This window comes from Sceloporus occidentalis, unplaced genomic scaffold (assembly GCF_023333645.1).
Source record: "Sceloporus occidentalis isolate IW3139 unplaced genomic scaffold, rSceOcc1.0.p SCAF_20, whole genome shotgun sequence".
Classification (NCBI taxonomy): Eukaryota; Metazoa; Chordata; class Lepidosauria; order Squamata; family Phrynosomatidae; genus Sceloporus; species Sceloporus occidentalis.
Window position 1 is genome coordinate 10,482,679 of NW_028317000.1, and position 26,402 is coordinate 10,509,080.

General features: G+C 43.2%; 2 protein-coding genes across 2 annotated transcripts in view; one reads left to right on the forward strand and one right to left on the reverse strand.

Moving 5' to 3' along the window:
• CNIH2 (cornichon family AMPA receptor auxiliary protein 2) overlaps nt 1-13,308 on the forward strand; it is an 89,492-nt gene extending 76,184 nt beyond the window's left edge. The window contains exons 6-7 of the transcript XR_016272158.1: nt 3,572-3,659; nt 10,917-13,308. The gene's annotated coding sequence lies outside the window, so the exon portion shown is untranslated. The remainder of the gene's footprint in view (nt 1-3,571; nt 3,660-10,916) is intronic.
• Nucleotides 9,732-25,710, reverse strand: YIF1A (Yip1 interacting factor homolog A, membrane trafficking protein). The gene is made up of 8 exons (XM_089483489.1): nt 25,621-25,710; nt 24,655-24,875; nt 22,970-23,074; nt 19,035-19,113; nt 17,591-17,648; nt 15,999-16,154; nt 14,476-14,569; nt 9,732-13,010 (listed from the first exon to the last, which is right to left on the reverse strand). The coding sequence occupies exons 1-8, from the start codon at nt 25,649-25,651 to the stop codon at nt 12,861-12,863; spliced, it is 894 nt and encodes a 297-aa protein (XP_089339615.1). The 5' UTR covers nt 25,652-25,710; the 3' UTR covers nt 9,732-12,860.
• Between the last annotated feature and the right edge of the window lie 692 nt (nt 25,711-26,402).

Sequence of the window (26,402 nt, forward strand, 5' to 3'; positions counted from 1 at the left end):
AACAATACTTGTAAAGGAATACTTGTAAGCGAAAGGTCAAAAAAGCTAAAGTTTCAAATGAGCTCCAAACTCACTAGAGAGATTAAAAATAATGGGATTTTTGGGGTGTGTTTGGAGCAAGAGGAAGAACAAGGAAACAGTAGGGCCACTATATAGAAAGGTTGGTGAAATACTAACAGGACGGCCAAACTGAGTCTTTATACCTTGTTTTCCCTAAAGTAAAATGGTGGCGTAACCGGTGAAAATAGAATAAACCATGTAGCCCAGAATAAGTGAAGAGGTAATAAAGGAATATATAGCTCCAAGGTTCGCAAACTTTTTATTCCTGTGACTCCCCTTCACATCTACATTGAGACATTGCACACCTCCCTCTGCTCAGTGTAGCACAGTTGTGTCTCAGCCCACACATCCTGGGAGGAAAGGAGCCCTAAGCTGCATTCACCACCCTCTCCTTCTTCCAACTACATGCCACTTTCAAAGCTTCCCTCCTTCCACGATGCAGACAGTGTCCTTGCAGCAACACTTGGGGCACAACATGATGGAAGAGATTCCACCTCAACATTAGGAAGAACTTCCTGACCGTAAAAGCTGTGGACAGTGGACTATACTGCCTCAGAGGGTGGTGGAGTTTCCTTCTTTGGAGGTTTTTAAACAGAAGCTGGATGACCATCTATTGGGGGTGTTTTGCTTGCGTTGTCCTGCATGGCAGGGGTTGGACTTGGTGGTCCTTGAGGTCTCTTTCAACTCTGGGGTTCTGTGAACAAGTATGTGCCACCTCTCTTGTTTCCTTCCTTTGGTGTCTTTTGGGAGGAGGAGGGGGGGCTAAGTGAGTGATGGCAGGGATCTAAACTGAGATGTGGTGACTTAAAGTTTTATCACATGGGGCTTTTTGCAGCTCAGATCCAGTGTGACTCCTGGTTCAGCTATGCGAATTCACATCGTAACATGAATGTTTTATCACACCTGGTTGCCCTTCCATTGCCCTTTTGAATTGGGGAATCGAATCCAAGGCAAGTCACATGATGCGGATTCAAACAAAGCGGAGTGTGTGCAAATTGTATTACCACACCGGTGCATACCATGCGGATTCAACAATTCAAATTGGGACCCTTGCGCATGCTCAGTGGGGCTCTGGACGCTGTCCTCCTTCCCTGCCCCCTCCTTAGCTGTCATCCTTCATTGGGCTGAAGGAGCAGTCGGGGGATGATGGGATAGGTTGCAGGGTGGCAGAGAGGAGGAGATGGCATGAAGGAGGAGGAGGGGGATGAAGGAGCAGGACACAGGGGGCCAAGGGAGGCGACATCAGAGTGATCTTCCACACCAGACCAATTTGAAGTGAAATCGAAGTGATCTTGAAAGCAAATTCTGTGAATTCACTTTTTTTCTGATGTCACCAAAATGAGCAGTCACTTTGGAATCATTGTGGAAGCGCTACAGAAGGAGCGCCCATAGAAAGGAATCTCGTCTGATAAAACATTCACGTTATGACGTGAATCCACATCGTTGGACCCGGAGTCACCCCGGATCTGAGCTGCAAAATCTCCAAAAAGCTCCGTGTGATAAAGACCTTAGTGGTTAAGATGCCAGTTCTAACAATCGTAAAGTCAGCAATTCAAGGCCAAAGTGCCGCATGATAGAGTGAGCTCCAATCACTAGTCCCAGTTTCTGCCAACCTAGCAGTTCGAAAGCATGCAAACACAAGTAGATAAATAGGTACCAATTTGGTGGGAGGGGAATAGTGTTCCGTGTGCCATGCTGGCCACATGATCACAGTCCTCTTTGACAACGCTGGCTCTTTGGCTTAGTAATGTAGATGAGCACCACCCCCTGCAGTTGATTATGACTTGACAGTCATATCAAGAGGAAACCTTTACCTTTAGGGATCTAAAGATGGAAGGCTGAGTGGACCTTGGAGCCCTCCTCTAGGATCAAACATACAATGTTGTGGCTGCAGCACTAGCATTTTAACTACTGTGCCACTAGGGCGTCTTTCAAACTGACTCAAACTCTCACAGGACCCTCGTGCTGCATGCTTGTGTCTTCCTTACCATTCAGCTCTCACAATTTCTTTCTTTGGAGGTCTTTAGACAGAGGCTGGATGGCCATCTGTCAGGGATGTTTTGATTGAGAATTCCTGTGTGGCATAATGGGGTTGGGCTGGATGGCTCTTGGGGTCTCTTCCAACTCTTATCGTTTGATGATTCCACTTTCTTTCTTCACTCCCCCAGCCCCATCTGAGAAATGCTTTGTGGTTGGTAAGGGGCATGAGCCTACTGTGCCAAAGATGGAACATTTGGAGAAACTGAATGGGAAATCCATTTTAAAAAGGAAGCCAATTTTTCCTATGTCCCAGGTTGAAGGAAAGCATAATGGGAAATGCGCACAAGGCAGGTGTAGGATCTTTTAAGCAGCCACGTTGTCCTCCTTTCTTCCTTCTTGAGCCTTGTAGGCTGGCCTCTGCATGCCTCAAGCCAGGAAGGGTTTGCTAGGGTGCTTTTCAATATTGTGCTTCCGCACTCCTGCCCCTCCTGACCCCCAGATTGGGACACTGGGGTGTTTGTGCAATTGAGCAGATCATCAGAAAGCAACCCAGCCACCTCTGCCTGGCCTGAGGCACGCAAAGGAGGAGGGAGTGCAGTCTCTTCTTCCTCTTTCCTTCTCCCCTGAGCCAGGCAGGCTGGCCTTTGCACACCATATGGATGCTAAGGGGCATGTGCTTACTGTGCCAACAGTGGAAGATTCGGAGAAGTTCGGTGGGAATTGCACATATAAAAAAAGACTTAGCATGGCTCTTTTGCAGGAACCTGTCAATCATCAGTGGTGTACACACATATGCACACCCCTTTTCACATTTGGTGTGCTTGCAGGCTGACAGAGAACCATTGACCTAGCTATTTGAAATGAATTCAGGTCTCCAGGGTCAGATGAACTGGACCCAAGAATACCAAAGAGACTTGTAAATGTAAGCTCAGAACCACTGTCACTAATCTTTGGGGTTTGGAGAACAAGAGAGAGAACCTAGCAGATTAGAGGAAGGCAAATGTCTCCAATTTAAAAAAGGAGGACCCAAACAACTACTGACCAAATCAGTTTGATAACAATACTAGGAAAGGTTCTAGATCATTAAACAGTTGGTCTGTGTACAGTTAGGAATTTATATTATTATTATTATTATTATTATTATTATTATTATGCCAAATTAATCATATCTCTGTTTTTTTGTTGTGGATGAGAGTTACAAGCTTGGTAGATCAGGACAGTGCTCTGAACATAGTATTTCTTGATTTCTGCAAGGCTTTTGACAAAGTCCCCATGATATTCCTGTAGGCAAATGGATGAAGTGTGGGCTTAAACAGTTAGGTAGATCTGGTTGACAGACCAAAGCCAAAGAGTGCTCACCAATAGTTGTCCTTCATTCTGGAGAAACATACCCCAGGGTCCTGTCCTGGGACTCAGGTTGTTGCAGATGACACCAAATTGGAGAAGTAGCTAATACCTGAATAGTATTTACTAAATCGCAGTCAGAATTCAAAATGAGTCTTTAAACAGAGGCTGAATTGCCATCTTTCAGGAGTGTTGGAGTTGCGTATGAAGTGCACTGAACTAGATGGTCCTTGTGATCCCTTTCAGCTCTGCGATCCTGTGCTTCTATGAAAAAGGTAAATATGATATAATATAACAACAGCAGAAATGTTAAATGTCTCTATAGAACAAGAGCAGCAATAATGTCTGTCAAGAGAGCGACGCATTGTAGACTAATGGCTGCAGACTGAGTTGCTTATAATGGAGGAAGAAGGTTGGTTTAAAAGAAAAAGAAAAATCTAGCAACTCTACTTTAGTAATGTTTATACATTATTGTAATAATACACAGTTTTGAATAGCGCTTTTGAATGTCCAAGGGATTTCATGTGCTTTATCTAGTTGTAAACTCATTAAATCGGAGAATTGTAACACTCACCATCTCTTTCCACTGGTAATGCAGCCTAAGGCAGATGAGAATTGCAATTGAACATCATTGGGAGGGCTACGTGTTTCACAGATCTGCCAAATCCTGTGACAACAAAGAGTCCAAGGGCCAATTTTCCACCCCTGTTACCTATTGTTGAAAGTGGAAGGGACCAGATGTTTTCTCTGAGTTTCCTAAAATCTCTTTTGTTGGCATCCAAGAGTGTCAGTTTTCCTTTTTTGGCCAAAATGGTTTTTTTCTAGGTAGAAGGGGGGAGATAGCCAAGGGATGAGGAAAAGGTGTGGGCCCTACGGTCCCTCAATTGTCCATCTTTCCTTTCATGTGAAATGTTAGTATCCCACATTTTGCAGACAGAGAAAGCGAGGCTGAGACTACAGCCCTTCCATGAGTTGTATTTACTAAATCACAGTCTTAATTTCAGTGGTAGAAAGAAGGTAGATCAGCAACAGTTTCTAATGCCCTGTGGTTTAAAAAATGACAACAGAAGGTTTGTCTTTTTTTTCTGAATTAGATAAGAAAGTCTGGCAACAAGAAAACAGGAGTAGATTTGAGTGTGAGTCCCCATTCTAGTACTGAAACAAAGTACAGTGGAACCTTATTATACGCGGGGGATCCGTTCCGGATCCCTCCGCATATAAAAAAATCCGCCTATGCTCGAGCCCCATTGTTTCCAATGGGGCTCGTGCGCGGCGGCACAATGGGTGCGCGCGCCCATTCAATTGAATGGGACGCGCCGCCCCGCGTGCGCCGGCGGCTTTGAGCGCCTATGCTCAAAGCCGCCTATAAAAAGACCGCGTATGCGGAGGCGCCACTGTATATGCCTGGGCTCAGCATGTGCTCTGGCACATTTGTTCCACAAATTTCTAACCTAAGTACTTTGCATTTGGCTTTCAACTGAGTTTCAACTGAAAAAAACCTTTTGACGAAGGTTCTTCCAGAACCTTCTGCTAAGTGTTTGAAGATCAGTTGCAGGTTGAGTTGCCAACTTCAAGTCAGATAATTTATCAGTCTATCCCAATATTACCCATTCTGACAGCAGCTTTCTGTTTTAAACCATTAGGTTCCCTGGTCCTTTAGTTGTGATCCTCATCCAGTGCACTTTATTTTTGCTTCAGTGGGTCAGAAGGATGAGATTTGGAAGAAATGGTAGAACCATGCTGCTTAGGATGAGGAACATGTGGCACTCCAGCGAATATTCTACTGCAAGCCTCATTTAACCTAGCTCAGATAGCCAAATTGTGTGGCAACATGGGAGTTGCAGTGCAACATCACTTGGAGCCCCACAAATTGCTCAGCCCTGACCTGGATGTCCTGAGAAGAGGTGCCAAGTGTGAAAGATTTTCAAGGGAGAATCTGTGCACTCAAGATAGATTCATTCACTTTTGATATGGCACAAGCTGCTATCATTCCTTTGCAAGCGTTGCATAGATGTCTCCCACATATCACTGTGCACCATTAAACTATTTGATGAATGTGGAAATTTCAAGTAGCCCTCTTGGAAGAATTCAAAGATATAGCCATGTTAGTCTGTAGAATCAGAGGTACAGAGAGATCTTATAGCATCTTTGAGACTAACTGAAAGAAAGAAGTTGTCAGCATGAGGTTCCGGAGACTTCAGACTACTTTCTCACATGCAGACTTAAGTCTAGGAAAGTTCATGCTGACAACTTCTTTCTTTCAGTCTCAAAGGTTCTCTACACCTCTGGGAAGGTAAGAGTCCATCTGAATTTTTCCTTCCTAAAGAAGCTAGCCAACCCACCTAGGAGTTTCTCACACAGGAGGAATTTCTCTTAATTTTGAATGAAAAGAAAGCGGGGCCAGAACACATTAACGTGAATTTGCTAGTTTAGCGAATTTACGTGAATTCGAATTGTGTTCAAACTGACTTCCCATTGCCCTAAAATAGCTTGCCATTGCCTGAAATTGTGTGTGGTAGTCTATCACGCAATAACGTGAAACCCCATGAATGCGTTCGGATTGCCATTGGATTATACTTCCAATTTCCCTTGTCCCAGAAACATCATTGCCTTCAGGTTCTTTCTAAAGCATCAGAGAGACATCTGCTTCATTTCAGACAAAGCACAAATCTGATTTTATTCAGCCAGGTGAGTCTCCATCTTCCCATTCCCCCAGTCTCTCATAGAAACCAGGTGCTTTGCCACAGGGTAAAATCAGCTTCAACCACCCCACTGCAAGTACACAAAAGACCACAGATGTGTGTTGTTTTTTTGTGCCTGGGGCACATCCCTGCGCTTTGTAATAAAAGGTTGGGTTTTTCTATCCTTGCATCAGCACATTAAGCATTTAAAAATTAATAGGAAGCAGCGCTGTGTGTGTTTTTAAGTGAACAAAACAGTAGCACTGGGACATCACTGATCCTTGGCTCCAGTTATAAATAGGAAGGGATTTACTGGACAGAGTGGTAATTTCGTTAGTGTTTGTTCATGAGTAGAATGCCCCCCCCCCCAATTACACACATTTGATTTGAGATGTACATTTTGAGAAGTCAAGCAAAAAATGCTTGCTCCTGTGGTCTTGTAATGTTGCAGAATCCGTTGCAAGCATTACCTCTGCCCAAAGAATCCTAGGTGGCCATCCAGTATTTCCTTACCTTGTGGGCCAATTGTTAAGACTCTCTGTGAAAGAACATGTTATGTGTGGGCAAAAGCAATATATAAGACTCCCTCATAGAAGTGCTGTGAACAGATAACTGAGAGAAAAAAGAAAAGATAGAGTCATAGAGTTGGAAGAGACGCCAAGGGCCATCCAGTCCAACCCCCTTCCATGCAGGAACTCACAGTCAAAGCACCCCTGACAGATGGCCATCTAGCCTCTGTTTAAAAACCTCCAACGAAGGAGACGCCACCACTCTCCAATGGAATGTCTTCCACTGTCAAACAGCTCTTACTGTCAGGAAGTTCCTCCTAATGTTGAGGTGAAATCTCTTTTCCTGGAGCTTGCATCCATTATTCCAGCTCCTGTTCTCTGGAGCTGCAGCAAAGAAGCTTGCTCCCTCCTCAATATGACACCCTTCAAAAACTTAAACAGGGCTATCATATCACCTCTTAACCTTCTCTTCTCCAGGCTAAACATCCCCAGCTCCCTAAGTCGTTCTTCATAGGGCATGGTTTCCAGACCCTTCACCATTTTAGTGGCCCTCCTTTGGACCTGCTCCAATTTCTCAACATCCTTTTTGAATTGTGGTGCCCAGAACTGGACACAATATTCCAGGTGGGGCCTGACCAGAGCAGAATAGACTGGCACTTCTACTTCTCTTGATCTTAGACACTATACTTTTATTGATGCAGCCTAAAATCACATTGGTCTTTTTAGCTGTTGTATCACACTGTTGACTCAAGTTCAACTTATGGTCTACTAGGACTCCTAGATCCCTTTCACAGTACTATGCACAACCTACTGTTCCCATATCCATTAATATATGCAGATCTTTGCTTGGTAAGATAGAGAAATTAAATTTAGCGTTTGAAGGCTGACAGCATCTCCATCTGTCTGCAGATCTCGTTCCTGCTCCATCCCCTTTTCTTTCCAAGGCTAAACATAGTCAATTATTTTCAACTTTTCCTTCTTTCTGCCTTGTTGCAACAGGGCTTTCTTGGTGGCTATTGTTACTCTGCTCCTCACATTTCATTAGTCATGCCACAAACTCATGATTGTGGGCCAGATCTGAGAATCAGCTACTGAGTTCGATGAAAAATTAAAATTAAAAGGCAGCAACCTAAGGCTAGGAGTTCAAAATGGAAGGCAGCATAGAGGCCAAGCAGAAAAGTGCTATGCGTATGCAGGCTGGAGCCTAGACATTAGACTAGGCACCAAACCTGCATGAGTTTGACAAAGAGAGAGTATGTATAGAAATCTAAAGAAATCTTAAATGAGAAACTGTATTTAAAATGGTGTGTGTGTGCCTTCAAGTCACCTGTTGACTCATGGTGGCCTCCAAGAATTTCATAGGGTTTTCTTAGGCAAGAAATACTCAGAGATCATTTTGCCAGTTGCTTCTTCCGACATATAGCCAACAGCATCTGGTGTTTGTGGGTGGTCTCATATTCAGGTACTAACCAGGGTTGACTTGCTTAGCTTCCAAGATCAGGCAGGATCTGGTGCCTTTATGGTATTTAAAAGGTAAAGGTTTCCCTTTTGACAAAGCTGTCAAGTTGTATCCAACTGTAGGGAGTGGTGCTCATCTTGGTTACGAAGCCAAGGGATTCAGCGTTGTCCAAGACAACTCTGTGGGTCATTGGGACTGACTGGCATGCTTTGCCTCTACACCACCTAAAGTTTTCCTGATGCAAAACATGAAGACCTCTTGAGAAAGACAGTGTTCTCCACATAGGAGTGTGTCACTTCACAAAGGAAGGAGACCTGCTGGACTCCAAGGAAATGTCTTCTTTGAATTGCAAATGGACATTAAATTTCCTTGAAGCTGAAATTGTACCAGTGACCACATTGCCAAAGGGGGAGGATGTTGGATTTGCTATATGGCCAACACAGCTGCCCCTAGATATCATTCACAGTGATTGGAGTACCCAGTTGAACTCCAAAAAATCTGGCAGGCTACAAATTTGAGAAAAACTGGACTACATGACAATGTCTGGTTTCCACCTAATGCATGCACCCACATATGGTAGGGTTAATAGGATAAAAATGCTAATATAACAGAGGGCATGTTTCAGAAGGCACTTAGCACACAAACTTCACACACCCCGCTCCCCATGCACCGTACCCTGCTAGCTACTCACTGGCTAGGATTCTGCACCAGGAGATCATACAATCACAGAGTTGCCATTGCATCCAACCCTATTCTGCCATGCAGGAATTAAGCACTCCTGAAAGATGGCCATCCAGCCTTGGTTTCAAAACCGCCAAAGGAGACTCCACCACACTCCAAGAGAGTGTTTCACTCTCAAACATCTCTTACTCCATCTTCAGTATGACATCCCTTCAAATATTTAAACAGAGATATTGTATTACCTCTTAATCCTCTCTTCTACAAGCTGCTCCTCATAGGGCAGTTTCCAGACCCTTCACCATTTTGGTTGCCCTCCTTTGGACACATGGCTCCAGTTTCTCAACACCTTTTTGAATTGTGGTGCCCAGAACTGGGCACAATATTCCAGGTGAGGCCTGACGAAAGCAGAATAGACTGGAACTATTACTTCCCTTGATCTAGACACTATATTTCTATTGATGCAGCCTAAAATCACATTGGCCTTGTTAGCTGCCGCATCACACTGTTGACTCATGTTCAGCTTGTGGTCTACTAGAACACCTAGATCCTTTTTACATGTAGTCTCCATAAGCCAGGTGTCTCCCATCCTATATCAGTGCATTTCTTTTTCTTTCTTTCTTTCTTTTTGGTCCTAAGTGCAGTACCTTACATTTCTCCCTGTTGAAATTCATTTTGTTAGCTTTGGCTCAGCTTTCTAATCTATTCAGATCACTGACCATCACTGATCACTTCCCTTTCAGACAGTGGCTGTATTGCTGGGGGTCACTGGGTAACTTACAAGGGGTGTATATGTGTGTACTTTGAGGGGGGGAAGAATGCTGACTTAAACAAGGAGCAAAAAAGTGAGTTGCAATATCATAAGACAGATGCAAAACATTGCAACTTATAAAAGGATGCCCAAAATGTTAACTGTAAGAACATCCTTACAGGGCAACATATCATTATGTTGACAAATCCAGTGACTTAACACACACACCAACTTTTTACACAGAAACAACACGGGACTGACTACAGAGGTGAAAGGAAGATTTTATTTGTCTTATTTCTCCTTCTTCCTGTCAAGTGTAGTGTACATGGCCACCAAATAGCTACATACATTAACAAGAAGCAGTTACAACAGGGAATTTGTTATCAACTGTTTTCCCCGTTCCTCTGCATTACTGGGGAGATGGGGGTGAGCCCTGACTCTAGCCCAACTTTATCCAGCCTGGTACGTGAAAATTTAATGTCACCTGGGTTTTCAAAATCAGTATTTGCCAAAATTTATAAAGTTCAAATGAAACTGGCAGACTTGACCATCCATAATCAGTGTCCTCTAAGTTGAGTTGGGCTTCTCCTAACATCCCCAGCCAGCATGACCTCAGGGATGATGCAGGTTGTTGCCCAACTCATTGGAGAGACCCCTGGGTTGTGACAAGGGTTGCCTAGCATTGTGTGTTTCTACCACAAATCTGTCTGAAAACTTTGTAGGACCATAGGAAAGGGGAAACCTTTTGAGAGAGGCAAATCTGCATCGCATCATGGCAAGCAAGGCTTCCAATCCAGGTGAGGGAACAGTGCTATGAGAGTCACGCCTGAAATGGATGTTGCTATATTTAAGATAATTTCCCCCCCAAAGCCAATGACAAACTGGCACTCTGAAAAACTTAAGAATCAGGAATGACACAGGAAGGCAGTATATTTGGAGATGGGAGAAGATCAGGGTGGACAATCTGTAGTCTTCTCAGAGTTGTCTGAATTTAACTCTGATAAGGGCTGCAGGACACTTCCTTCATCCTTGATCTACTCAGTGATTCCCAAACTCTAGGCTCCCAGGTGTTTTGAACTTTAGCTCCCAGAATCGCTGACTATTGGCCAAGATAGCTGAGGCTTCTGGCAGCTGAAGTCCAAAATACCTGGAAAACCAGTGTTTATAATTGCTGATCTACATTATCAAGAATAAAAAGCAATACTCCAAGGGGGAAGGCTAGTGGAGAAGCCACTGATGTGCCAGAAGATGGGAAACCTGTGGCCCTCTAGATGTTGGAGTGCACTTCCCATCCTTCCTGGGCAACAGCTGTGCAAGCTGGACTTTAAGTCTAACAACCTCTGGAAGGAGAAGGCTCCTCACTAAGAGTGCTCTGACCACATTTATCACAACCGGTGAAGATGTTGCGAGGATGTCTTGTTGTACCAGCTCTAGCTTGGTTCTCTCTTTTTCAGGCACTTGCTGAGAGATTGGCTGATGTTGCAAAACAGCAAAAAAGGAGAGACAAGGTCTCCAGTGTGTTTAAAAGCTGCATTGCCCTGGCCCTAAGTTTACAAAGCTGGGAAGATGGCCAGCAAGTGCAAGAGTACTTAAACTTTCAACTCCCCCAAGAACAAATTCTACTCCTGTGTGAAGTTTCCATGTAATTAAAAACAGCAAGCAAAATGGTTTTCCATTTCAATGGACAAGGTATTTTTTAAAAAGGTAAAAGTTGGGGTGTTTATTTTAGCACAGCTAAGTGCAGTCAGCCCTCCACATTCACTGGAGTTAGGGGGGCACAGGAGCCATACGAAAGTGGGGAAATTGTGAATAACTCTAGGCACCCCAAACCATATTAAGCACACAAAAAATCACGATTTAACCCACCATGGATGCCTTTGAGGCAGTGGGGTTCCTTTGCAAGGCAGAAGCTGGTGACTAGCAGGGCTTGCTGCTGCCCAACACCATTTTTAATAGGCACTTACAAGCCTTGTTGCACATTTTCAGTTTTGCAAGACTTGCAACCCCTATTTAAAATGGCATAGGACAACAGCAGAGGAAACAACAAATAATCTGTAAATAATCAAACCCTCCAAAATTAAGCTCGCAAATGCAAGGGCTGACTGTACTGCTAAGGACAAGTAAGTCCTCTTTTCAGCAGGTCTTTGAGGTGGCTACTGCCACTTACTGGCCACTATGAGTATAGTCTTAAGATAAATTAGAAGGATTACTGAGTAGGAAAGACTGTGTGAAAGAATTGATGATGCAGAGAAACTAGCCAAAAATAAGTCACATCAGAGGAAGTTACTTTCTTTGGACACCAGCTCCCCAAATCTCCAAGCCAGTATGGTCACACTTGGCATATGCACAACAAAATGCCAAATGTATACTCTAGTGTGGTTCTTAAAAAGCACAGAAACTTTGCCAGAGGGGAGGGGAAAAAGACATTGAAACTGGCAATCGCACAGAAGGAGAAATCATAGAGACACAAATGCACAGACATGAACTGCTGAGCACATCTCCTGGAGGTTGCAGTTTTTGTACAGTTCTCATTGTTGTTTCCAACAACTAACCCTCTCAGAAAGAGATGGGGTGAAAATCTAAAACTTGTCTTGCCTTTGTGGATCTTTATTTTTTTAAATCTGTCTACCATCTGACTGTCAGTCTGGATTCAGGAATAGAGCCTTTTAAAAACACAAACTGACAATGCTCAATATACATGTGAATATATATTGAATGAAATATATACTGAATGAAAACAAAGTGACATATCTGACAATGCCTCAGCAATTGAGAAGGAGTGACTAACAAGAGAACGCTCCTTGGGAAAAAAAGGCCTTGCTGCTCTGTTCTACAAAGGTGAGCTGCTGATGCTCTGGGAGGAGGTCAAGCATGAGCCCTTACATAAGGGAGGCAGCTGTGAGCTGAAGAGAGATGGAGAGGGGACACTGTTCCAGAAGGCAAAAGAAGAAGGGGCAAAGGGGCAATTCTGCTCTTAATGACTTATATGGTAAAATTGTTCCTACAGACTAGAAAGACTCCCGATCAGCTCTGTCCTGCCCAGTTCTCTGTGTTCCCATCCAAGCAAGGACGGGGGGGGGGGGGTATGACCACTACTAGAAATGAAACACGCAGCCCTAGGACCTCACCTTTGGGCCAGTACTGAGTCTGGATATTTTAGCAGTCTTTGCTTCCCCTCTGATGACGTTTCTCCCTTACTCTACACCTCTCCTCCTGGGGAGAGTACTAGATCCATCCATTTGTCCTCCTCCTCCAAAGCCAGGACTATATTGGGGATGGGAGTGGAGAGTTGAGCCTACACTTTGTCAAATCTGAAGAAGTGGGCAAAAAAAGGCAGGAAGAGGAGTTCCAGCAAAGCATTCCAATGGCCGTGGCGCAGTCCTCTCCTCAGTGTAGTTTCAGTGCACCAGCTGCACTGTCAGCCAATAGAGAATCAGGGGCTGGAAAGCCGCAGCCGCCAGCATGATGTACATCTGCGCCCGCCCGCTCGGCCGACTCAAGCCCTCTTGCACCATGGAAGGGAGGATCTTCATCCGTAAGGAACGTACCTGAGGAGTATCAGAGGATTGGTAAGAAGGTTGCTCTCATTTCCTTTAACTTTATTGGACATGAAGGGGAATTTCCCCCATTAATCAGATACAGGACTACTACAACCTCCATCAGCTCTTGCCTGAATGGTTGAGGACAATGGGTGCTCTAATGTACTTGGTTAGACATTTGTCCAGTTATTAAAGTGTGCAGAAATATCCCTGTTGAGGGGCACCAGAGTCTTGCTGTCAGGCTTGGTGGGGGGAAACTTTCTCATCCCCTCCCCAATTATCCATCTATCTGTCTGTCTGTCTGTCTGTCTGTCTATAAAAATATTGTAAGGTTCCCAGTCTCTTGGCTTCTGAATTGGGTAGTGGTGATGGCAAGTCGCAACTCTTTCACCTAGCTTCTTATATTAACCTTTAGTGCATTCTTTTTATTCATTTTGTTCTCTTGATTTATTGTTTTGTTTTATGATTTGTTATGCACTGCTTTGGAGCAAAAAGCAAAGCATAGAAATATTAATAACAGTAAATTTGTCCACCCAGGGAGTTTCTCCCTCTTCTGGTTATCCATAGCACTAGACCTCAAGAGTTGTTCGTTGACATTGACATCCCAGAAACACCAGGAGCCCTGAAAGAAGCACTGCCAATACTGCCCTCCCTCATTGTCACGACATTTTCTCTTACTCCGTCCTTCACCACTTTTTGCAGGCTTTTTATGGTTCTGCTGGAAAGGACCACAAAGACCACATAATCCAAGCCCTGCCGTGCAGGAATGAACAAATAAAGCACTTGAAGCATGGCCAACCAAACTCTTAAAAATGTCCACAGAAGGGACAGTCGACCACCTTCTGAGACTGTCTTAACTACTGAAGAGCTCTTACAGTCAACATGTTTTTCCTAATGTTCAGGTGAATCTCTTTTCATTTTTGTACTTGTTTTTGGGAGCCCTGGAAAATTCAATTCATCTTCACCTGGGATGTCTTGCTCAAAGCTTGGAAATAACACATTACTTGCATTTAGTTCCTTCTCCCCACAGGAACAAGTTATGACTAAAGATGCATCCGCACTACAGAAATAAATCTGGTTGACACCACTGTAACTGCCATGGCTCAATGTTGTGGAATTCTAGGAATTGCAGTTTGTTGTGGCACTAGACCTCTCTGACAGAGGTTAAATGTCTCACAAGACTACAACTCCCAGATTTCCATAGCAATGAGCCATGGCAGTTAAAGTGGTTATTGCTGCAGTGCGGATGCAACCTAAGTTGTTCTCAAGTTATAACTTGGTGAGGGATCACACTTCACTTTTCTAACAACTGTAGGTTCTTGATCACTTCTGCAGCTACAGGAGTGTGGCCTTAATAAACGGTGAGGGAGAAAAAGCAGATTGTTCAAATGCTCACTTGTTTGGGCTTCATGCTCTGTTGTGTGTGTATCAGAGGCCATACCCACCAAATTCCTCTCTCACAAAAGGTACTCACCATGAAATACATAAGTGCACAAGAGGCCCAGGCCAAGGCAATATAATAGCCATTGCTGCCAAAGATCAGACCACCCACCACAGCGAGGATCATCCTGGGACAAAGAAATTTCAAGGGTTAGTATGGTACAAAGGTTAGGGTGCCATACTAGACTTGGAGAGTTCTGGGTTCAAAACGGCACTCTCATCCTAACTCTACCTCACAAGGTAGTGTGGAGGATCAAGAAGGGAGAATTTCATATATCACTACTACCTCTTTTGAGGAAGAATTGGATATTAACCTGGTAAAATTAATGCTCAAGTCCCACCGTCAAAGATGCCATAGGCATATGAAATACCAAGATTCACAGATGGTAAAATATATGCCTTCTCAACATGGGGCTCTTTGTGTGTTGAAAAGGTCTAGATCAGCGTAGGCATACCTCAATTTAGGAGAAAGAATAGTTGGTGCTTACTGCGAGATGGTCTTTCTGTGTAGTGTATATACAGAGGACATCCTGACCCTCTGCACACTTTGTAGTCATATGCTTTGGTGTAAAGATGCCTGGGTTTTCCTGCTGTCCAGGTCAGCTAATTTTGCTTTTCATTTTGGAGAAGTTGATTACTGCTATATCCCCGGTATCTAAGCAACTGATAAGTTGAGTGATAACAATTCCGTTCTTATGGTTTTTTTCTTTTTTGCTCCTTCTTGAATAAAATCTAGCTCCGTTCTTTTTTCTTTTTTGCTCTCTCTTGAATAAAAAGTCCACAGAGGCCTGCCTTCAAAGTATCCTATAATATGGCTTCCATGATATTAGGCATTTTATTTTCCAAACAAATTTTTTTTAAATGGAATCTTCTATTTGGGTATTAAAGTTTTTATTGATGATGAGAGTAACGTTAAATCTCCCTATCTGCTTTTTGTGTATTTCTGGCCCATGTTATCAGGCTAAAATGAAAGCTCATGCTGCCAGCTTCTATCTTTCAGTTAGTCACAAAGGTGTCACACGATTCCATTGGATGTAATATGTTAGAAATAACTTTAACGTGTAACGCGCTGCTTTTTTGGCCAAATGACCCAATGGCGACCAGTATCATTATCCCTGCCATGTAAAGAATCATAGAATCAGAGTTGGAAGAGACCGTGGCCATCCAGTCCAAACCCCATTCTGCCGTGCAGGAACTCATAACCAAAGCTGACAGATGGCCATCCAGCCTCTGTTTAAAAACCTCCGAAGGAGGAGACGCCATCACTCTCCAAGGGTAACACTGTTGAATAGCTCTTACTGTTTGTTTACTATTTTTACTCATTTTTAGAGGCTAAAAATACTTTCTTGGGGCATTCAGAGTTTTTGCCCCCTAAAATTCAGACCAGGACCTTGCTTTTTAAAAGCAAGTAAAAAAGAAACTAAATAGCTGCGATAACATGACAAGTAATGTAACAAACTACTTTTCTGCGGTGTTTAACAAGTTACCGAATGGGGTTCTTTTAACAAATTTCACCAATTACATTTTGAAAAGTAACTTTCCAAGCTCTGCACTTACCCAACATATTTGTAGCCACAGTAAGCAAGCAAATCAAAAGTGCCCAGATCACTCTGAACTGTTGCCAAATACAAACCCAGCAAGAGCGCAAGAACCTCAATGACCACCCACACAAAGGCTGTGCTTGCACACATTCCAAGGACCTCCGGAGAGAACCTACGAGGGAGCAAGGAAAGCAAGAGTTTTCAAAACGCCGCCTTGAGTCCATATAGTGGGAAAACGTTGGGATATAAGAAAATAAAATAATAATAATAATAATATGTATTTCCCCCTTTTCTAAACTATGTGTTTGCATTTCATTTTCCAATGTGCAGTTTTCCATGTGCAGACAGACAGACAGACAGATAGAATCAAAATCGTAGAGTTGGAAGAGACTCCAAGGGCCATCCAGTCCAACCCCATTTTGCCATGCAAGAACTCTCAATCAAAGCACCCCGACAGATGGCCATCCAGCCTCTGTTTAAAGACCTTCAAGGAAGGAGACTCCAACACTCTCTGAGGGAGTGTGTTCCACTGTCGAACAGCCTTTACTCTCAGGAAGTTCCTCCTAATGTTGAGGTGGAACCTCTTTTCTTGCATCCATTGTTCTCTGGAGCAGCAGAAAACAAGCTTGTTTCCTCCTCAATATGACATCCCTTCAAATATTTAAACAGGGCTATCATATCCCCTCTTAAGCGTCTCTTCCCCCAGCTAAACACCCCCCAGCTCCCTAAGGCGTTCCTCATAGGGCATGGTTTCCAGGCCCTTCACCATTTTAGTTGCCCTACTTTGGACATGCTCCAGTTTCTCGACATCCTTTTTAAACTGTGGTGCCATAACTGGACACAATATTCCAGGTGGGGCCTGACCAAAGTAGAATAGAGTGGCACTATTACTTCCCTTGATCTAGACACTATACTTCTATTGATGCAGCCTAAAATTGCATTGGCCTTTTTAGCTGCTGCATCACATTGTTGACTCATGTTCAATTTGTGGTCTACTTAAGACTCCCAGATCCCTTTCACATGTATAAGTGTCTCATTCAGCCAGGTGTCACCCATCCTGTATCTGTGCATTTCATTTTTCCGCCCTAAGTGCAGTACCTTACATTTCTCCGTGTTGAAATTCACCCAACAAGCAAATGTGGGCCCCCCAATGTAGGTTAAATTCTTAACAAAAACAACTGCAACAATCAATGGTAGAAAAGGAACACCAAGAACATTATCAGTGAGTGAATGTCCACACAAAAAGGCATGTTTCATTGGAAACTGAGCAGAGTTTCTGCCTCCCTAACTTAAGGAAGAGAGTTCCAAAGTATGAGGGCCACCACTGACAAGACCCCACAATCATGAAGTTGCAATTGTAGAATAACCAATAGGACAGTTATTCAAACAGGAACATTTTTCCCCAAATGATGTGTGCTGTTAATTAGATTTCAAGGCTAGATCTATATACATCATTTCTGAGAAGAACAAATTGGGTAATTTCACGTGAAAATGCATTTCTCACACATCCCTAGTCAGGAAAGTGTCCCCTCCACATTAACACTCTAGTTTGGAAATGTATTCCTAATAATGTCAACAAGAAGTAGTGGGGACACCCCACATTCTTACCTTTTCTGTAGGCCAAGAGCCATCCCGGCAAGCAGGATATAGGTAATAAAGGCCATACCTGAAGGATAAATAGCATCATCATCATCATTATCACCACCACCACCACCATCACCATCATCATCATCATCATCATATCTCTTCTGGCAGTCAAAAAGGTCCTTTGGGAAACTGTTGCCAGTCCTGGCTGGTTGGAGCCAACATTTCCCAGATGACCTAAGTATACAGAGCAGATTGTATGAGAGGAGGCAATCCTGTGGGTAACCTGGACCCAAACTATATAGGGTTTTTAAAGGTAATAACCAACACTCAGTACTTTGCCTGGAAACTATTTGGTAGTATAGGCAAATTACTCTTGGTTGCCCAAATTTGCACTATCAGGATAGTATCATTCCACACTGCAGGGAATATGAACTATCATCTTGAGTACAAAATCTTACTGCCACTTCTGCTCCTGAACTGGTCACAATTCCAGACCTCTCCGTAACTTTGTTTGATACTGAATGCTAGCAAACATTATTGCTATAAGGTAAGCTTTGCTGGTGGCAACTGAAGCAGTAGAGGATTTACAGCACAGAAGTTTTCCAGTCTTTTCTCTGATGGGGTCCAGCATTCCCACACAGCTAATAGGCCCCATAACAACTAATTCTGCTCAAGCTATCCCTGGTTGGGGGTGTACTCTGAAAGGTGGACTCCCAAGGGCTACACACAGCAGAAGAAAACAAAGAAAAGTGTGCAAGTGGGATCTATTTCCTTCCTCTCAAAGTTATGTGCAGCCAGGTTAGTAATATGAAAAAAAATGCATTCCCCCCAGTCCATTCAAGCTGCCAAACTAATGCAAAAAGTGTCAAAAACAACCACTAAATACAAGTTGACTCTTTCTATACCACTGGACAACGGTGGACGTTTGGACATGAAGGACGGGAAAACCCATCTGCCTGATGGCAGAGGCCCAATCTGCTACACTGCCTCTTTCAATCTTCTCTGTTACAACTGTCTATCAGAAGAAAGCAAAATTTAAAAAAGAAGTTACACATTTTTTGTTCAAACAAGTCCTGAAACGTACTTCTTGGGTTTTCTCCTCAAACCCATACCCATGTATTTATCTGCTTTTGTTTGTACTTTACTTTCAGTTCTTGGAGCTGGGAGTCATAGAATCCTAGAGTTGGAAGAGACCCCAAGAAGGGCCATCCAGTCCAACCTCATTCTGCCATGCAGGAACTCTCAATCAAAGCATCCCCGACAGATAGCCATCCAGCCTCTGCTTAAAGACCTCCAAAGGAGGAGACTTCACCAGATTCCAAGGGAATGTGTTCCACTGTTAAACAGCCCTTACTGTCAGAAGTTAGGCCAGGTAACTACATAAAGTTAGTACCAGGTGTTAGGCCAGGTAAACTACATAAAGACAAAAAGCATATAATATCTCCAAAGGCTATTTCATACTCACTGGGAATATAGAGGTCAGGTGCATTGACATCCTGTCTGGGAGTAAGAGGCACGTCTCGATGGTAGCGAACCTCCCAGTTCTGAAAGAAGAAAGATCACCACATTTGTATGTACATTATCAAACATTGCCTGCCAGAGCACCATTTTGAAATACACTTGGTTCCCCACATTTGTGGCTTTGGTTATTTATGGATTTGATTAATATGTTCTCTCTAGGAATCTCTAGGTCCTCTAGTGTGACTCTATGGTCAACGTCCACCAAACGCTATGCAGGAGGACCTAGCGATTCCTAGAGAGAATACTTCTCTAGGGATTTCAATCCCCTTGGCCACATATTTCCCCATTGATCCATCTGTATATTACCGTATAACCAAAACGCCCATTTTATCATACCATCTTTAACTTACACAGATACACAAATACCATCATCTTTAACTTGTTCTTCCATTTCAAATTTCAATGGAAATATGTACATTTTAAGAATCACATTTGCCATCTGTACACAACTGCATTTCACATTTCCTTATTTTTGTTCAAAACTGTAGAACTTTCTTTATTCCTTTTAAATCTTTCCAGTAGGAAAGCCATTGAAAACTATAACCGTCTACTGTAGATGTGTTTTTATCCATTTTAAATATTTCCAACAACTATAACACAGAAAACCATTGAAAACTGTAATCCTCCACTATTAACTGCTCTCTTGAATTATTTTTATTTTCTCCTTGACAAATCTCCAAGAGGTACTGATACGCTAACCATCTTTCTTTACCTATTGTTTCTCTTCTATAAAAGGCTTCCTGTGCTAAGAACCATAAAGGCATTTTGGAACACAGCCTGGGTTTATATTTATTCCATATTACCAATAAGGCATGTCTCAAAAAAACTTTTTTTTAAACCTACATCATCATAGAATCATAGAGTTGGAAGAGACCCCAAGGGCCATCCAGTCCAACCCCATTCTGCCATGCAGGAAATCTCAGTCAAAGCATCCCCGACAGATGGCCATCCAGCCACTGTTTAAAGACCTCTAAGGAAGGAGACTCCACTACACTCCAAGGGAGTTTGTTCCACTGTCAAACAGCCCTTGCTGTCAGGACATTTCTCCTAATGTTGAGCTGGAATCTCTTTTCCTGGAGCTTGCATCCATTGTTCTGGGTCCTGTTCTCTGGAGCAGCAGAAAACAAGCTAGCTCCTTCCTGAATATGACATCCCTTCAAATATTTAAACAGGGCTATCATATCACCTCTTAACCTTCTCTTCTCCAGGCTAAACATACCCAGCTCCCTACGTTTCTCCGCATAAGGCATGGTTTCCAGGCCCTTCACCCTTTTAGTCACCCTCCTCTGGACACGTTCCACCTTCTCAACATCCTTTTTTGAATTGTGGTCCCCAGAGCTGGACACAGTATTCTAGGTGAGGCCTGAGCAAGACAGAATAGAGGGGCACTATTACTTCCCTTGATCTAGACACTATACTTCCATTGATGCAGCCTTGAATCGCACTGGCCTTTATAGCCACCGCATCACACTGAGTAAGGTTTTTTTTTAAATGCTTAAGAAATAAATTGAATAAAAAAATTAAAAAGGGGGAGATAAATGGAATAACGTTTTTTCTTTATGTAAAGTGTTATTTCTGTTCAACTTCTTAAAAATAAAATAGTGATTAAAAAAAGAAATGGAGCAATGAGAAAAATTTAGACAGTGAGCTTTTCAGATATCAGGAATACTATAACAGAAGTGGTTTTAGACTAGAAAAGTGTACTTTATAAATAAAAGTTAATAATAATAATAATAAATACTATAGAGGTTCACTATATTTTGCTTTAAGTTTCCTGGGATGGGAGGGCAAGAAGTTCAATTTTAGTTAAGATTGTTATATGTAGTTATTTGGTTTAGGTTAGTTTCATTTAATATATATGTAATATAGTGTTTTTTAAGGAGAGGGACAGAGAGGGGAAATCAGGGTTTTTAGATTATTTTTAGATTGTTAGGTTATTTGTGTGTGTGTTTTGTAGTTGTGCTGTATTTAGATATTTTGCTGTTGTTTGCTTTTTTAATTTCTATATTATGATTTACTTACAAATAAACAATTTAGACTCAATGAGTGAGTTCTTCTGGGTCTTCTCTACGTCTCCTTTCTTTGTCATCATTTTAAGATTAATTTTAAGATTAATTTTTCAGTTTGTGTATTATGTGGGCTCCACTCTGGGCCCACAACATACTCCAACTCCCAGAATTTCATAGCCTTGAGCCAGAGCAGTTAAAGTGGTGCCAAACCGGGTTATTTCTCCAGTGTGGATACAGCCCAAGTTTCATGACTGTGATTTGCCTGAAGGCTCTTGCATACGTACCAGACATTTTTCTACAAAGAAACCATCTAAATTGGCCACTTCCAAATAATTCAATAATCATCTTCAAAGTGTCAGACAAAATTGAATCTATGATTTAAAAAAAAAACAACCCAGATTTTTGTAGGTGTTGAAAAATATCAACCTGAATTATTTGGAACTTTATGCAATTTCCTAAGGTACATCTCTCTCTCAGGAAATGCGCCAAAAAAATAACTGAACACTTGAAAGGACTAAAATCATATTTTGAGAAGTACTTCTCAAAACCTGGGGAAAAGAACTGGTTTGAAAGTCCCTTTGTAGAAGAATGCTTCCAAGATGGCAGATTATCAATCAAGGGAAAAGAGAAACCGATTGAGCTTCTGATTGATACAACAGTACTCTAAAAGCTAAATTTAAATAAAAATCCATTATTCACTTTTGGGCAGACATCAGCAGAAACTATGAACAGCTTTCCGACAAGGTGCTTATGGTAAGTTTCTGTTGCCACTTTCAAATGTGGAGCTTGTGAAAAGGGCTTTCTCTTGTTATATATTAATATATTTATATTTATATATCTTTATATTAAAAAAACAAATACCGTAGTAAACTGAAAGAAGTTCCAGATTTCAGACTGTATCTTACATCACTTTGAAAGTGACTACAAAAACTATGTGCCTCAAAGCAAGCTCTAGGATCACACTAAATATTTGTCTGCATAAAATATTTGTCGTATGCGTTTTTATGCACTCTCTGTTCATCATATTATTCAACTGCTTTGTAATTCCGTTATTGGGCTATTTATTTACAGTTACAACACATACATTTGAAATAACAACTACATCATACGCAGGCACTTTTTACGTGGCTTTCATTTTACGCTAAAGCCACATGACGGAAGTTGATTGACGCGCGCGCCCGTGATGCATGAGCTCCATTATTTTCAATGGGGCTTGAGCATACACGCTACTTGCCTTATGCAGAGGGGTCCAGAACAGATCCCTGCATAAGGCACAGGCGCACTGTATATTAATTACATACGTTTTGCTAGTGAGAAAAATACAATTTATGGAAATGGGCTGCTAAAGGTTACTCATGTGAAAAAAGGGTCGGGAACCACTGCACTAGATATTAAAACATCCAGGTATCAGCAGATACTAACAAAAGAAATCAGAGAACCAATCATATTAATTATTGTTCATAAATGCCCAGGTAAACCTACCCATTTCATCCTGATTAGGTGCCGGTAAAGTTGGTGCTAGGCATACATCTCGGGGCATGGCCTTCAAGACTCAGGATGCCACTACAGAAAGGGCCCTTCTCTTTGGCCACCGTGGGAATAGAGAACGATGGGTGAAAGAGGCCCTTTGACTGATCCAAAATGCTCTTCTGGAGGGTTACCTCTCCTCCCTTGCCATACAAACCTGAAGTCACTGCAGAGACGTTTCTTAGAGACGAAGCAAGAGCATTTTTAACAGTGGCTAGATCCCACTCTTCACCCACAGTGGCGGATGGAACCCAGCAGTGTAGGCTTCTCAATGGATGCCAATCCACTCACCAAACCCCAAGAACCTCAAACCGAGACTAAGGGTATAAAATGCCATCTGTACCTGATGCATGTAGGGGAAAACCAACAGAACCAGCTTCTTCATCACGTAAGTGGTGTCCACTGCAAAGAAGTACTTCAGGTTGTTAATGGACATGAACCGGTGGATCTGATGGAAGCAAGAAGCAGAGAAGGCAGTATGTATGTATTCCAACATAAAACTTACTTATGCATTGGTTACTTATTATGTTTGTACTGTGTGCCTTCAAGTCATTTCTGACTTATGGAGACTTCTGGGAACTGTACTTTTGTGAGATAACTGGCTTTCTCAGTCAGAGAGCTCTAGTAAACTCTTAATAAACTACAAACCAAACAGGAGAAGAAGGGGGGAAAAACAATTGGAGATGTTAGTCCGATGCCCTCGTGTTGCTTCAGTCCTTAGTAAAGATGTTATGATGGGGAGGATATCTTTTATAACATCTTTACTAAGCACTGAAACAACATGCAGGCATCTGACTAACATCTCCAATTGTTGTTGTTTTTCCCCTCCTGTTTGGTTTGTAACATCCTGTCTGATGAAGAGCTTCAAAAGCTTGCAACAAGTATACTGTGCATTTCGGTTGGGCAAGAAAGGTATCACTGATGGATTTTTGTTTGTATTTGTTAAATGGCCCACACAGCTACCCCTGAATGTTTTCTGTATTGTGAGAAACAGCTAGCAGTCTGTCTTACAACATTGTGCCTCACTTTTGGAGTCATTGCATAGGTTGAAATTCCCACCCCAAAACCCCCATCTTGTAAGATATACACCTTCCTCAACACAGCCATTCCTTTTCTGGGTTACCATACAGCAGCAGTGTCCAAGCTCTGGTCCCCCAGGTGTTTTGGACTTCAGCTCCCAGAAGCCTCAGCCAGCTTGGCCAATGGTCTGAGATGCTAAGAGGTGAAGTCCAAAACACCTGGAGGGCCAGAGTTTGGACATCACTGTCATAGAGTGAGGGGATGAGCAGTGATAGATCCAGCTATTTTTCTTTACTGGGTTATACTGAAAGATATAATCTGCAGGGGCATCCCAGAAAGCTCAGCCAGTGACTGCTGCAGCATGTCCAGCTAAAGGAATGCAGCTAGACACATCATGGATCATTTCTTCCCTTTTCAACAACCCACAAATGTCTGTGCTGAGGGCTATGTGGCTTACAAGGTAGCTTTTCGGGTGGGCGAGACATAGCTACAGAGATGTAGCTACATGCAGCAGGTATTTCTGATATAGGATCTCAGCCATTATTTAAAAGAGTGGGCAGCTCCACGTTTGGTCATGAATCATTGAGAGGAGAGAATAAAGTAACCATTACATAGAATCATAGAGCTAGAAGAGACCTCAAGGGCCATCCGGTCCAACCTCTTGCCATGCAGGAAATCTCAATCAAAGCATCCCCGACAGATGGCCATCCAGCCTCTGTTTAAAGACCTCCAAGGAAGGAGACTCCACTATCTCTGAGGGAGTGTGTTCCACTATCAAACAGCCCTTACTGTCAGGAGGTTCCTCCTAATGTTGAGGTGGAATCTCTTTTTCCTGGAGCTTTCATTCATTGCTCCATTGGGTCCTGTTCTCTGGAGCAGCAGAAAACAAGCTTGCTCCCTCCTCAATATGACATCCCTTCAAGTATTTAACCAGGGCTATCATATCCCCTCTTAACCCTCTCTTCTCCACAGTCAACTTTATAGAAATAAGACTACTCTCTTCCTTACCTCCTTGTGCACTATGTCTTTCCCCTGAGACGCAATTGTGGTGCCATAGGCCATGGCAACGTTGGCCACTGGGTCAGCAAATATCTGGTTGAAGCCCATGTCAATCCCTGGGGCAGGGTAACCTGGCTTCTGCAGACCATACGCCGAACTGGTGTCATCGAACAGCTGCGGTGCATTTGCGTTTTGCGGCATGGGAGGGATCCTTGCCCTGTGTTTGGAACCTGCAGCAAGAGGACAGAAGACAAAACAAAACAGGAATGGGATCAACGTCTCAGAGAAAAGCCATAGATTCATCCCTCCTCTTGTCTTCCTATGGACTGCAAGCACATGGTTTTAAATTGTTACGACTTTTTAAACCTGCCTTAGGTCCAAAACACACTGCAGAAATAGTCCAGTTTGAGAGTGCTTTAGCTGCATTGGCTCAGTGCTAGGGAATCCTGGGAACTGTAGTTTGTTGTGGCACCTGAGCGCTCTCTCTCTCTCTCTCTCTCTGACAGAAAAGGCTCAATGTCTCACAAAACTACAGTTCCCAGAGTTCCCTAGCATTGAGCCTGGGGCAGTTAAAGCAGTCTCAAGATGGATAATTTCTGCAGTGTGTTTTGGGACCTAGGACTCTGAGGCCAGAGTGGACTGGGCCCACAACAGACTCCAACTCCCAGAATTCCATAGCCTTGAGCCAGAAAACTTGTTTAACTTGTTGTCTGGCTCAAGGCTATGGAATTCTGGGAGTTGGAGTTGGTTGTGGGGCCCGCTCCGCTCTGGGCCCACAACCAACTCCAACTCCCAGAATTCCATAGCCTTGAACCAGACAACAAGTTAAAGCGGTGCCAAAGCGGGTTATTTCTCCAGTGTGGATGCAGCCTTGCTCAAAATGGGGGGCATTTTGGGACTCCTCCTGGGCTGAAGGGGGGAATGGAGGACAGGTCCTGGAAAAGGAGGACGTGGCTGTCCTCCAGGCCTCCTTACCTGGCGGCCCATAGCCAGGAGGGAAAGCCATGGCGCCTCCCTTCTTCCTAAGCAGCTGAGGACCCACTGGAACTTCCTCCACGCGTTGCTCCAGCCACGTCCTCAAAGCCCCAGCCTGGACCCGCCCATCGCGCGCCCCCATTGGCTCAGACGCGCAGACTTTGCAGCGTCCTTCGCGGCCATTGGCTGGAAACATGTCCATTTGTCACCAGCGTTCCAAAGGGGCGGAGTTGATCCCGCCTGTAGAGAAGCCACCTCCTTCCTCCAATGCCCCAAACTGCGCTCTTTAAGAGACTTTGGACTTCAGCTCCCACAATCCCAAGCCGTTGACCAACATGGCCGAGGCTTCTGGGAGCTGAAGTCCAAAGTCTCTTAAAGGGGCACAATTTGGGGACTACTGCTCCAAAGTCCGTTCGGCTTAGCGCTTGACATATACTCTTAAAACGAGCTTTAAGGTTGCATTCTGGGAGTTGTAGTTTAAAAAGGGCGCTTAGACTATTCAGGCAGAGCTTTAAGCCTCACTGAACTACAAACCCCAGAATGCACCAGGAGTCAGGCACGGCATTTAAAGTGCTCTAGCCCCGTTTTAAGAGTGCAAACGTGTCTGCACTGCAGAAATCATCCGGTTTGACACCGCTTTAATTGCCGTGGCTCATTGCTATGGGATTGTAGGGGCTGTAGTTTGTTGTGCTGCGATGTTTTATCTCCTTTTAGCTTTCTAATTGTTTTATATTGTTTTATGTAATGGTTTTTAATTTAATTTAATTTATTGTTCTGCTTTG